The 14,393-nt window shown below is 48.4% G+C and overlaps 1 protein-coding gene across 1 annotated transcript; it reads left to right on the top strand.

The window, feature by feature from the left end:
- The first annotated feature begins 5,190 nt into the window (after window positions 1-5,190).
- Window positions 5,191-8,135, top strand: LOC149275967 (small nuclear ribonucleoprotein-associated protein B'-like). The gene is made up of 6 exons (XM_089504054.1): window positions 5,191-5,351; window positions 5,622-5,733; window positions 6,149-6,301; window positions 6,526-6,667; window positions 6,838-6,963; window positions 8,065-8,135. Exons 1-6 carry the CDS (start codon window positions 5,221-5,223, stop codon window positions 8,100-8,102), a joined length of 702 nt encoding a protein of 233 aa, XP_089360180.1. The 5' UTR covers window positions 5,191-5,220; the 3' UTR covers window positions 8,103-8,135.
- Window positions 8,136-14,393: the final 6,258 nt, after the last annotated feature.

The raw sequence follows: 14,393 nt of genomic DNA, 5'->3' as shown, positions 1-14,393 counted from the left end.
TTCCAATTCTTTATTTAATCAAATTCTGCTATACAGGAAACGGAGTCGGGGGTTTACTTCCTAAACGGCAAAATGAAAGTAAATGGCCTTCGACAAACGAAAAGGGACAGTTTGGTGTCCCTGACACCCTCATTAAATAGGAACGCATATTAAATGACTCTGTGAATACTTTAATGTTTAACGTTCTTCCAAAACGAAAACTGCATAAAGCTATTAGGACACAGAAGCTGCAGTAGGGGATAGGCAAACGCCTAAAGGGGTTTGTGCAGAACCCTGGCCATGCATTCGCAAAAGCAACGCCACAAAAACTTGTGCCCATAAGCCGTGCATAAAAGTGGCCATGATGTCTGAAGTGTCCCTTTAACTAATATATATATATATATATATATATATATATATATATATAGCCATTGTCACAAAGGAATCTCATCGCCTGGAGAATCACCGCAAGTCTTCAGCAAGTTCTGGCGAGTTTCTCAAGTTGAGGAAAACTCACAGCAAACTTAGGAGCCCTGGGGTTTCTTTTTAGTGCGAAAACAATAGCGCTGAGGGAATAATAAGAATCAGGCCCTTTCTAATGCAGTGATTTTATAATGTCTCTTTCTGATGCAGTGATATTATAACGTCACTTTATGATGTCATGATATTAATGTTAGTTTATGATGCAATGATAATATAATGTCACTTAATGATGCAGTGATATGATGTCACTTTATGATGTCATGATATTAATATTAGTTTATGATGCAGTGATATTATGTCACTTTATGATGTCATGATATTAATATTAGTTTATGATGCAGTGATATTATAATGTCTCTTTCTGATGCAGTGCTAATATAATGTCTCTTTATGATGCAGTGATATTATTTCACTTTATGATCTCATGATATTAATGTTAGTTTATGATGCAGTGATAATATAATGTCACTTAATGATGCAGTGATATTATGTCACTTTATGATGTCATGATATTAATGTTAGTTAATGATGTAGTGATATTATAATGTTAGTTTATAATGCAGTGATATTATGTCACTTTATGATGTCATATTAACGTTAGTTTATGATGCAGTGATATTATAATGTTAGTTTATGATGTTGTGATATTATAATGTCACTTTATGATGTCATGATATTAATGTTAGTTTATGATGTCATGATATTATAATGTCACCTTATGTCGTGATATTACAATGTCACTTTATGATGACGTGATATTATGTCTCTAAAATTGTTGCCACACACTGGCAAATAAAAATATAAGGAACTTCACTAGGGCAAACAATAAAGTGACTATAGAAATATTAGATTTGTGTCCCAGATTAAGTGTAAAAAAGTAATAATATAACAACAGACTTTATGGACCCTTTTGGATGTTTGTGCTTCAATAACTTTGTCATTATTTGTATTACTGTACTGCCCTGATCTCTCCGTGATGTATGTTAGTTCTGTGTCAGACTGCCCTTCCTCTACATACAGCTGACGTGAGCTCTGTCCCAGCGCCCGAGAGGGAAGTGAAAATACGAAGTGGGACGGGGTGATGAAGCAGGGTGGGCACAGATTTCCACGCAAGATCCAAGCGGAGACTTACAGCCGATTGGTTAAACCTCCACCCTTTGGGGAGAGCTGCGCACCCCGCACACATCTGGAAGGAGGGCTGGGGAGAATAACGTTAAAAAGCCAGGACAGCGCGCATCGCTTGCTATGAAATGGAAAGTGCGCGCAACGCCAGGACTTTGTAGAATTCTGTATAATTATTAATTAGTTCAATAAAATGTCTAAATAAAAGGTCATTAATTATGCAAACATGTGATCTAATCACACACACATTATATATATATATCTATATATATATGTACTCCATTAGGGGGACACTGTAACATGTTACAGAGCCACTGACATAACACAGTGCATGTAACTTAATACATACATTTTATTCTATGCACCTGTATGTAATAATGACTTCATTGAGTATTATAACCTAGAGCGTGTTATCTTCTTCTCCTCCTCCTACACTATATGTGTGTGTGTGAATATACATATACATACATACATACTAAAGACATACATACATACGTACGTGTAGTCACACAGAACTACCCCCTCCCCAACCCCTGTCCCTTTATTATGTCTCCCGGCCTTAGTGCCGGCTCACTAACCTCTGGACCCCCCTATACGACCTCTTCACCGGTGCCTGCCCTTGTGCAATCTTCTCCCCACCGGTCCCGTTTCTTCGGGCCTTTCTCACCTCTTCCCGGCTCCGCCGCTCCCTTCAGTCCGTTGCCTTGGTAACGCCCTGAGGGGGAGGGGTCTTAAACTGGCCGGTCGTTCATTGACGAGAGTAAGTCTGCCACTCAAACCTCGAGCAATGAGCGCTGGAAGCGAATAGAAGGCGTGATTTAGCTAGATGGAATCCTCTGATTGGCTAGCGCGAGTGTCACACAGTATAGGGCATCGTTTCACAGCCTGAGGGTCTTGAAGTCACAGAGCTGCTTTCTGCGGGTCTCCACAATGCAGCAGGGCCGGTAGCCGAGAGAGAGAGAGAGAGAGAGAGAGAGAGAGAGAGAGAGAGAGAGAGAGATAATGGCGCGCTATTCCACAATCCCATTAGGCAAAGCCACCCCGGGGTAATTGCTGTACCGGTGGTGGAGGCCCCCGCAGCGTGTCCATTCATGCCGGCATTTGTTAAATAACTCAGGGGCCAGTTTGTAGGCACTGCTCGCCACACCATAATATGATCACAGATAGTGTAATACAGGGGTGAGATGCTAAAGGCCAAAGCCTGGCTCGCATTCCTCCCTTGGTTGCATTTGCGTTTTTCTTTTTTGTTGTTGTTGTATTTACACCATGACAGGATCCTTCATGTGCTCTTGTAAGGGTGTTCCATGCGAGTGAAAGTGCGTGGCACAGTGTGCCTTGTTTGGGCCATTATATGAGGTCTTGGCCTGCTCATTGAAACCAGCCTGCTTCCTACCTGCATCTCACGGCACATTCTCAATAGTGGGGGTACCCCATGGAGCCCGGCTCCTGCCCTCTCCCCCGCAGGTCCCGGCTCCTGGCCCCCTCCCCCGCAGGGCCCGGCTCCTGCCAGGCCAATGCCTACTTTGTAAATGGAGTTAAAGCTTTGGCATCTGTCTTGGCAGAGCGCCCATCTTGTCCCCAGGGATTATTCAGTCACATAATATTCGAGGTGTTAGGAAACTGTTCTCTGTTGCTGGCCCATCGAGCCCTTCTACTTGTGTAGGCCACCGTCTAACACACAATTGCATTAGGGACATGAGAGGAATAGCCACAGGGCACTCAGGTTCTCTTGGGCACTCTACCAAATCTGGGACTGGTGGCAGGGATACTGGTTTCCACTGTTCATGGACAAAAACCTTGGCTGGCACACGTCTTTCCTAAGAAGGAGTGACTCAAAAAGTCTGTTTTTAAAAACCAAGCATGAGTCTGAGAGGAAACGTGACACGTTCAGACGTGACTCATGTATTGTGATGGAAAGTTAGAACTTCACAGAAAGGTTGCATCGTCTCAGCACTATGGGAGATAAGAAGTAAGGCATGGAGGTGCAGAATACAACATGTGTCCATCACCAAACATGAAGATGATGAGACACGCCAAGCTTGGCCAGAGAAGCTTGTGATGCCATTTAGTGGTCCAACTAACATAGTAGGCTATGGCGCTACATAAGCTCTAAGACCCCAGAGGTCCTTTCCAGGCATGGACTGGCCACCTAGCCTGCTGGCCAACATCAACATATAGTCGCCCGCAGTGTGTGGTCGGCGGCTGGATATGCCAGGCCATACAGCAGGCAGACATGTCCAGCTGTCGGTCACATTGACCTCATCAGGTGGCCACCAGACTCAAAGTGCCAGCACCAGCTGACCGTTGCCAGCCTGTTTCCGGGTTCCTTCTCATATTTACGCAATAGGATTTTATCCATAAAAAACAACAGACGCACTTTATGACCTCTGCACAAGTAGGAACGTAAAAGGGCAAGAACCATGTCTTGGCGGGTTGGGGGGGGGGGCGACGACTTCACTTTATACAAAAACATTTCTTTCAAATGATTGGCACTGATGACTGAGAATGAGTTAAGCCACTAATTCAAATCTTGATTAGTAATCAAAAGGGTGGCCCTCCATTCCTTTCTATATTAATTATTAGTCAAGTTTGTCACTAGAGCAGGTAATTGCTAAATGTTCTTGGCGCCCTACAGAGGGCGCGCTCTCTCCAAAGTGAGCTACAGTCCGATTGTCTCGGCCTGCAGCGCATACTATGGTGATTACTTCCGGTACAGACCAGTTCTTCCGGTATAAAGGCCGCCGCTGGAGTGTGAAGTTCCAGGGCGCAATTTTTTGTTTCGTCGATCGGCTGTGTATCTGCAGCATCCGCGGCGCAGCCATGGTAAGTGTGGGCGTACTGCACGGGGGGCTTTAGGACGGACTGCGGGGTGATGCGATTTTTCGGTGAAATGATTTTAGGCGGTTTCGGTTTGCGTTGCAGATCGGCGTAGGACTCCGTTTCAGTTTTCCCGCTTGACTTTGTCTCTGTACATTAGTGCCAAAAATGCCTATTTCTCTAGGTTAAGTGTGGCGCTTAATCCTCTGTTTTCCAAGCTCTGCACTAATGATTACTGTATCTTTCCGGCTTTACTGTACGGGGGTTTAACGTTTCTTTAAGTTCTGCCTGCGGCCGGTCTCTCCTCTTCCCGGGGCTCTGCCATGCTTATTTTGCGGAAACATCCGGTCTGGCGGCAGATAAGGCCCATTCGATATGCTTCTTTTATCCTCGTCTGAAGACTCGGGCCTTGGTCTCGTCTTGTGATTATGATGGCTTTATGCCTATCCCAGGTCGGCTTCGCAGCTCCCGCTTCTGATGGGAAGCTGTTCCATTTATCAATCGCCCTCGGTAAACTTTTTTTTTTTTTTTTTGGGGGGGGGGGTGAAGGGTGCATTTAGCCCACTGTCTTGTACTTGGTTGCAGTTCTGTGAATGTATGTACGCCTTTAAACTGCTTTGCGTGGAACTTGTTCTGGTCAAGATGTCTTACACAGTTTCCAAAGAATAGTTTAAGTGTTGCCTGATGCCCTCTTGGCTGTGTGAGGGTTAATTGGCTTGTACTGGCCCACGGTATAAGGCTTTCCTCAATGTACTCTTAACTGTTTGATGTGAACGAAAGCTTTTGTCTTCCTTGCAGACGGTGGGAAAGAGCAGCAAGATGCTGCAGCACATTGACTATAGGATGCGCTGTATCCTGCAAGATGGCCGCATCTTTATTGGAACGTTTAAGGCCTTTGACAAACACATGAACCTCATCCTTTGCGACTGTGATGAATTCAGAAAGATCAAGTAAGTATTTGTTACGTGGAAAGGCCGTCCAATAAAACAGTGCTTCCCCAGGCATGTGATCCGGCTACTTTTTGCGCGTAGCGTAGTACTAAATAGTAGCGTGTCGGGCTTCATGGAGAGCTTGTGGTGTCTCACTAGCGGTGGATTAGATACACATTTTGCAATGGAAAGTAAGGTTTGTAAAATGTCGGATGAAGCTGTTTTCCCTTTCCTATTAAGAGGTAAACTTTCTCATGGAGTTCTTCTCCTGTGTTTTTGTTTCCTCTCTAGGCCCAAGAACTCCAAGCAGCCAGAGCGGGAGGAGAAGCGAGTGTTGGGACTTGTTCTACTGCGTGGGGAGAACCTGGTATCCATGACTGTTGAAGGTCCACCACCCAAAGATGTGAGTTCATGAATGCCATTGAGCTTTGTGAAGACTATTTGCTTTCTAGTACATTGCACTTAACCCATTACTCCAAGTACTCCCATGCGACCTTTTGGTTGTAAATAAGCATATGGAAGGTCAATTTGTTTAACAGCGGGGCCATCTTGACACTCCTGCACTCTATCGTGTTGAAACCATAATAATGCCTCATTACTGCATTTATATTTCTGCCTGTTGGTCAGCTTGAAAAGTAGCTGAAGGGCTGTTAGTGTAAGTCCTAGCAGATAGAGCTGCGAGTCTGCTGTTTCAATAGGAAAGACTTGTAAATAGAGTACATTTATTTATACATGGTTGTCCTATTTCTAAATGAAAAGATGTCAACTTGATGCTTGGAGGACTTGGCCTGGAAGTTTAACTGTTACTACTTCTCCAGACTGGCATTGCAAGGGTCCCATTGGCAGGAGCTGCAGGAGGACCTGGTGTGGGCAGAGCAGCTGGTAGAGGTGTTCCAGCTGGGACTCCTATGCCTCAAGCACCTGCTGGCTTGGCTGGACCTGTACGTGGTGTGGGTGGACCTTCTCAGCAGGTAAACTCTACAAGACCATTTGCAGTTCAGCGATATGGAGAATGAGCCAGCTACAGAGCTTGCATTTGCGGACATGAATGGAGCCGCTCTGTGTGTGTGTGTGAGAAAGTGGCGTGTAAGGTTTCTGGATACAGGTTTTGCATGGTATCTTTCTGGTTTGGTGTGGCCGATTATTTGGTGCCTGCGCTCTGACTTTGAGTTCCAAAATCTGTACCTCTTCCCAGGTGATGACTCCTCAGAGCCGTGGCAATGTTGCGGCGGCTGCAGCTGCTGCCACAGCCAGTATTGCTGGGGCACCTACGCAATACTCTGCAGGAGGCCGAGGCGGCCCTCCACCCCCCATGGGCAGGGGAGCGCCCCCACCAGGTAAGAATAAAGCGGTAATGTTGTGCTCTAATAGGCCGGTGATGACAATATGCTGTTTCTGATTTGCACTGATGAGTGTAAAAGCAGGATTACCCTGAGGCCTATGTTGCTGCTATTAGAAGTACTGCTGCAAAGCAAATTAAATTTCAGCATTTCCTTTTTTCATGAAGGTATGATGGGACCACCACCAGGCATGAGGCCACCTATGGGTCCACCAATGGGTATGCCTCCAGGTAGAGGAGGACCAATGGGAATGCCTCCTCCTGGTATGAGGCCACCTCCCCCTGGAATGAGAGGTGAGTAGCTCTTGGCTGACATGATGGACAAGTAGTTGTTGGCTGCTAACTTGGGGAGACATTGCCCAGTCTTGAAGGTTATTGAATGTGAAAGATGATAAATGTATTAGACTAATAAAAAATAAGAGGGATCATTGCTGAAACCAAGTCATTGATTTACTCTGTTTGAATTAGATTGTGCCAGCAGGTTCTGTAGCGCTCTTATGTTATGAGGAGGTAGAACTAAGTCCATGACAAACTCTCTGCTCTTGCAATCTTGGTTGTCTGTTTGATGGTGTGGAGGTAGCATGCAGACTGTCAGACCCCATAGGAGCATTGTAACATAACTATAATAAAAAATCAATTTCAGTCATTATGGGTGTTAAAGCGACCTGACTAACCAGCTTTTGGCCAGTTGAATTTGCATTGTCACAGGAAGGACAGACTGACTTCTTTAAGTGCAAATGTAGCCCTGAAGCCCACATCAAAGAGCAACTGTAAATGGTGTATTACATTGTCTGGTCTGTTTGTAAATGTGTAAGTGTTAGTATTGTCTTTGAATTTGTGTATCCATAGGATTTTAAATTGTATGTATTGTCTTTTTGATTAGTTAATCCATAGGATTGTGAATTGTATGTTGGGTGATAGTATTGTAAAGTGGAATGTACCTTTGATTTCACCCTCTAAGAACTCCCTGTATGTCACTAGTTGTGTCTCAATTATTCCACCTTTGCTGCAGTCACCAAATCATTACCAATGTAACCGTGTGTTAGCCTTCATAGGCATCATCACAGCATAAAACCCTCCATTTTTGTATCCAAGTAGTATTTTCTTGTGATTTGAGCTGTGTGGATTAAAGTTAACCCCTTAGATGAAGGTGTCTGCACCTGGAATCCCCCCCCCCAAATATCCCATTTCTGACAGAGGGATGAGATGATGAAATTGGGCTGATTTATTTGGGTTTGTTTAGGATGCTGGTTGAGTGTTGGGGTAAATGTTGTATGCTTTCCAAATGTTTTTCCAGAGCTTTTGAAATTCTCTATGTAAACAATGATTTGGAAATGTGTAAACTCCCATGCTAATTGCTGAATGTTGTTGAAATGTTTCTGTGCTTATTTAAAGGTCCACCACCACCAGGCATGAGGCCAACAAGACCCTAAAATGAATCTGAGTTCTACCCCACATATCTCCACCCATCACTGAACAGTTATGGTTTGTTGTAATTTGTATGTAGTTTGTAAAGTTTTTAATAAATGATTAAAACTGACTTCTTGTGAGACGCTGGGCACTGGGCGTCACGGAGCTGGCTAGTCCGACCGACTGCCTCCGCTGTCTTGTGCTCCCTTAGCCTGGGACAACACACTTCACCCGGTTCCCCAGTCACTCGCTGAGACTCAGTGTAGGGTAAAACCAAACTAAGACTGCTTTATTTTAGACACACAGAGCTGGATATATCCAGCAAAACACACATTAACATAAAACAAGATATTGGGACACAAACCGCCCCTTAATCTGCCTCCCAGAGACAACAGGGGCAGTAACGGGATTAACAATACAATAGGGGGGGGAGACTGATTTATATAACATGAAACTGAAACAATGGTGATCACTCCCTGGTGGCAGATCCTGGCTGTCTGCTGGAGATAATCCCCTCAGGCAGTGATGAGATGATACTGCTGGGGGTAGCCACAGAAGTCTTTACAAACCCAGGGCCCATAGTCAATAGGGAGGAGGCTGGCAGTCAGGCTTCTCCAGTGGCCCCAGTGATGGAGGCTTCCGTCACAATTCTCCCCCCTTCGAATTGGACTGACATAGGATGAGACCCCAAACGGGTTGACTCCGTAGTCAGTCAGTTTATTTGGCCCATTAATGCCCTCCCAAAATTGGTGCTGCTGCTGGGGAGATGGGCCGGCTGCGCCATCTCCCGGGTACCGCTGGGGAGTGATGCCGCCTGCATCCCCTCCCTGGTGCGCCTGTTGCCGTTGAGGGAGTTCTGGTTGATCCGGTCCTGGAATTAGGTTGTGCTGCTGGGGGGGGGGGAGTCGGCCGCTGTATCTCCCTGAACTCCTGCAGCTTTGGTAGGTGCTGGGCAGAGGCCAGCGATGCTCTGCCTGGTTGCCAGCACTTCAGCTGGGGTTAGGGAATCTTGTGGGTCGGCCTGCCGCTGGGGAGGGAGGGCCGGTTCCTCTGCTCCCGGACATGTGAGCTGCCGCTGGGAAGATGGACCGGCTGTCACATCTCTCGGTTCCTCCCACTGCCGCTGGGGAGGAAAAACAAGTTCCTCCGCTCCCGGACATGTGAGCTGCCGCTGGGGAGAAGGGCCGGCTGCCACATCTCCCTGGATCCCTGTAATCATTACAGGTGTGGGGCAGAAGCCAGCAGCGCTCTGCCCTGTTGCCAGCTCTTCAGCTGGGACTAAGATCTGGGCAGACTGCCCAGCATTCTGAGGCCCCCGGTGTGGAGACCGCAGTGTTATCCACCCTTCTTGGGTTAACATCCTCAGATGTAAAATCAGTTAGATCCACAATCTCTGGATCTGGTTGTGGAGCACAGTCGCACAGCTCCAGTATCGGATCTGGATTAGCTGCCCAGTATCCCTCTGACTCAGGGGTGGAGACCGCAGTCCCATCCACTCCGCCTGAGTCAACATCCTCAGGTGACCACTCAATAACATCCACACAATCCCTGGACACCGGGGCATTCTGTTGAACGCGGTCGAACAGTTTTTTATACGCCTTTTCCAGTTCCCACTCCTGCGTAATTAAAAAGTCTAAATCACCTTTAAGTCCTAGCGCATCTGGGAGGTCCCACTCCCTGAAATCCCGGATGTCCTCAATCCGCCACTCCGCTGTGCTGCCGAAGTCTGGATCCTCTTGAAGACTATCCCATAATAATCCCGGGCCACCAAAGTCATAGCCCTCTGGAGAACATTCTTTCGCAGTTCCCCAATATGCTTGCTCTGTATACCACTGCAGAGCCCTATAGTGATCTTCCAGCTCCACCTCCTGTTGGACCAGCTTGTCCAATTCAGATATCCATTGCTCCTGGGGTTGCTGTCCCAGGAATGACATCCGTAGTTCCCGCTGGTCTCTAATCTTTTGTTCGGAGCTTGGAAGACACTGACCCCGGCGTATAACAGCCCTCTGCCATACTGACCGTCGAACCACTTGCCTCAGGTTCTGGTATTGTTCTGTAGGCAAAGCAGTGGTGTAGCAGGAGAGGATGACCCGCAGCAGCCCCTGGAATTCTGATACCACATCCATGTCCTTGTCAAGGCGACCGAAGTCTGCCGTCCTGTCGGTCAATCTCGGTAGAAAGTAAGTGTCCCTCAGACTAAGAAGAAATCCCACCGCTGCCACCAATGTCACGGAGCTGGCTAGTCCCGACCGACTACCTCCGCTGTCTTGTGCTCCCTTAGCCTGGGACAACACACTTTCTTCGGTTCCCCAGTCACTAGCCGAGACTCAGTGTAGGGTAAAACCAAACGAAGACTGATTTATTTCTCACACACAGGACTGGATATATCCAGCAAAACACACATTAACATAAAACAAGATATTGGGACACAAACTGCCCCCTTAATCTGCCTCCCAGAGACAACAGGGGCAGTAACGGGATTAACAATACAATAGGGGGGGGGGGGAGACTGATTTATATAACATTAAACTGAAACAATGGTGGTCACTCCCTGGTGGCAGATCCTGGCTGTCTGCTGGAGATAATCCCCTCAGCCAGTGATGAGATGATACTGCTAAGGGTAGCCACAGAAGTCTTTACAAACCCAGGGCCCATAGTCAATAGGGAGGAGGCTGGCAGTCAGGCTTCTCCAGTGGCCCCAGTGATGGAGGCTTCCTAGACACTGGGCATTAGACACTGGACATTAGACACTGGGCACTGGGCATTAGACACTGGACATTAGACACTGGACATTAGACACTGGGCACTGGGCATTAGACACCGGGCATTAGACACTGGACATTAGACACTGGGCATTAGACACCGGACATTAGACACTGGGCACTGGGCATTAGACACCGGGCACTGGGCATTAGACACTGGGCACCGGACATTAGACACTGGGCACTGGGCATTAGACACCGGACATTAGACACTGGGCACTGGGCATTAGACACCGGGCATTAGACACTGGGCACTGGGCATTAGACACCGGACATTAGACACTGGGCACTGGGCATTAGACACCGGACATTAGACACTGGGCACTGGGCATTAGACACTGGGCATTAGACACCGGACATTAGACACTGGGCACTGGGCATTAGACACCGGGCATTAGACACTGGGCACTGGGCATTAGACACCGGACATTAGACACTGGGCACTGGGCATTAGACACCGGACATTAGACACTGGGCACTGGGCATTAGACACTGGGCATTAGACACCGGGCATTAGACACTGGGCACTGGGCATTAGACACCGGACATTAGACACTGGGCACTGGGCATTAGACACCGGACATTAGACACTGGGCACTGGGCATTAGACACCGGACATTAGGCACTGGGCATTAGACACCGGGCATTAGACACTGGGCACCGGACATTAGACACCGGACATTAGACACTGGGCACCGGACATTAGACACTGGACATTAGACACTGGGCACTGGGCATTAGACACTGGGCACTGGGTATTAGACACTGGGCACTGGGCATTAGACACCGGACACTGGGCACTGGGCATTAGACACTGGGCATTAGACACCGGACATTAGACACTGGGCACTGGGCATTAGACACCGGACATTAGACACTGGGCACTGGGCATTAGACACCGGACATTAGGCACTGGGCATTAGACACCGGGCATTAGACACTGGGCACCGGACATTAGACACCGGACATTAGACACTGGACATTAGACACTGGGCACTGGGCATTAGACACCGGACATTAGACACCGGACATTAGACACTGGGCATTAGACACTGGACATTAGACACCGGGCATTAGACACTGGGCACCGGACATTGGGCACTGGGCATTAGACACCGGACATTAGACACTGGGCACTGGGCATTAGACACCGGACATTAGGCACTGGGCATTAGACACCGGGCATTAGACACTGGGCACCGGACATTAGACACTGGGCACTGGGCATTAGACACCGGACATTAGACACTAGCACTGGGCATTAGACACCGGACATTAGACACTGGGCATTAGACACCGGACATTAGACACTGGGCACTGGGCATTAGACACCGGACATTAGGCACTGGGCATTAGACACTGGGCACCGGACATTAGACACCGGACATTAGACACTGGGCATTAGACACCGGACATTAGACACTGGGCACTGGGCATTAGACACCGGACATTAGACACTGGGCACTGGGCATTAGACACCGGACATTAGACACTGGGCACTGGGCATTAGACACCGGACATTAGGCACTGGGCATTAGACACCGGGCATTAGACACTGGGCACCGGACATTAGACACCGGACATTAGACACTGGGCACTGGGCATTAGACACCGGACATTAGACACTGGGCACTGGGCATTAGACACCGGACATTAGACACTGGGCACTGGGCATTAGACACTAGGCATTAGACACTGGGCATTAGACACCGGGCATTAGAGACTGGGCATTAGACACCGGACATTAGACACTGGGCACTGGGCATTAGACACCGGACATTAGGCACTGGGCATTAGACACCGGGCATTAGACACTGGGCACCGGACATTAGACACCGGACATTAGACACCGGACATTAGACACTGGGCATTAGACACTGGACATTAGACACTGGGCATTAGACACTGGGCACTGGGCATTAGACACTGGGCATTAGACACCGGACATTAGACACTGGGTGTGACAGGGCCAGGCTAGCTGGCTCATATGTCATATGAAGTTTAGCCGGGTCATGGAGCACTTTTGTGTCCGGTTCCGTATACCGTGACCCGGTAATGTTTTATGTTGTGTTTATTGTGTAACCGGCCCAGAGACTGATGTGGCTTCAGCCCCAGCCTTCAAAGAGACGATCCTATAATCTGGCTGGGGCTCTTAATCAGCCAACACAGCCCTGTCTGCCCAGACGGCACCCGCACTACAGGGGGGATAACACAGGTGGGGGAACCCATTGTATTCTGTAATCCCCTCACCTGATACATCCCCTGTATACTGATGGGATTTGTGATGGGATGTGGTTGATGGGATTGGGGGTTGGGTTCGTTACACATTGCATTGAGATTGTATATAAGTTCTGTGTGTTTGTAATAAAGAGAGTTCTTCTTGGTTTACTACGAATGGTGGTCTGGATGATCCGTGGATAGCTGAGTGCTATCCGTATGAGGGACTGACTGGTGATTCCTCAGCCCTCAAACAGGGGGACCCAGCCTTGGGTACGGTGACCCTGTAACATTGGTTGGCAGCGGTGGGAAGAATCCCACGACTTGGGTGAAATCCAAACCACCAACTGGGATTGCAGACGAGAGACACCAAGAGAGCTCCTGGAGGTTTGTAGCAAAGGAAAGGCTACTCTGATTGCGGACTGCAGAGAGATGGACCGGCACCAGGATGCCCCAGAGGAGAGCCTCGGACTGAGTGCTCTACAAAAGAACATTCTATGGCACCTATCCCTGTACCCAGGAGGGGCTACATCGGAGCAAGTGACGGCGGTGATTAAAATGTGTCACCGGGAACTGAGCCAGAGTGGGTCTTTATCTCCCAGACTAGGGGAACAGACCCCCAAAATATCATACCAGGATATCCAACCCTTCCGAGAACCAGAGGGTGAGACAGACCGGGTTACAGCCGAGGTGTGTGAGCTGGAACACCAGCAGTGGCAGTTAGAGTCTGCGCCCGCAGACTGGAGGGATGATTTCTCCCATCCCCACTTCGAATCATACTGGGCACAGTACTGGACAATGTGGGATATACGAGTTCCACTCCTGGGGGAGAACCCGTTGCCGGAGTGGGAAGACGAATTGAGGGGTCTCATATAGGCAGAGCTCGACCTCCAGAGCCGCTACCAGGGATTCTCCCAGCAGTTAGCAGGTGAAGACCACAGCGACCCTCTGATGCTGTATAGCCCCGTCGACCCAGGACTGATATATGATGCCTTCCAATTTGACTCGTCCTTCGGAAGCCCCTGCCAGTACCGCAGGGATACAATCTGGGACAACCGTGCAGAAGTCCTGGTTTATGCTATTCCCCCCGAGCTGGAGACTGTTATGGATTGCCTGGTCCAAGAGGAATGGCAGCTCGAGAGGGACTATAAAGAATTGCTGCGGAGAGTGGAGCTCCAGGAGTTACAAGGAGACTGGGAGCATGGTACTACAACTTGCGGGAGTGGGACCGAGGTCCTCTTCACCTACTCCGCGGCCCCTGCCCTGGCGAGAAGAACCGAGGTCCTTGCCAGCAAGAAGAAGCGGAGGAGGAAGCCAAAAGCTCCGACCCAAGTC

Source organism: Sceloporus occidentalis, unplaced genomic scaffold, assembly GCF_023333645.1.
Source record: "Sceloporus occidentalis isolate IW3139 unplaced genomic scaffold, rSceOcc1.0.p SCAF_253, whole genome shotgun sequence".
NCBI lineage: Eukaryota > Metazoa > Chordata > Lepidosauria > Squamata > Phrynosomatidae > Sceloporus > Sceloporus occidentalis.
Note: the sequence above shows the minus strand (reverse complement) of the source record. Positions and strands in the feature narration are given on the sequence as shown.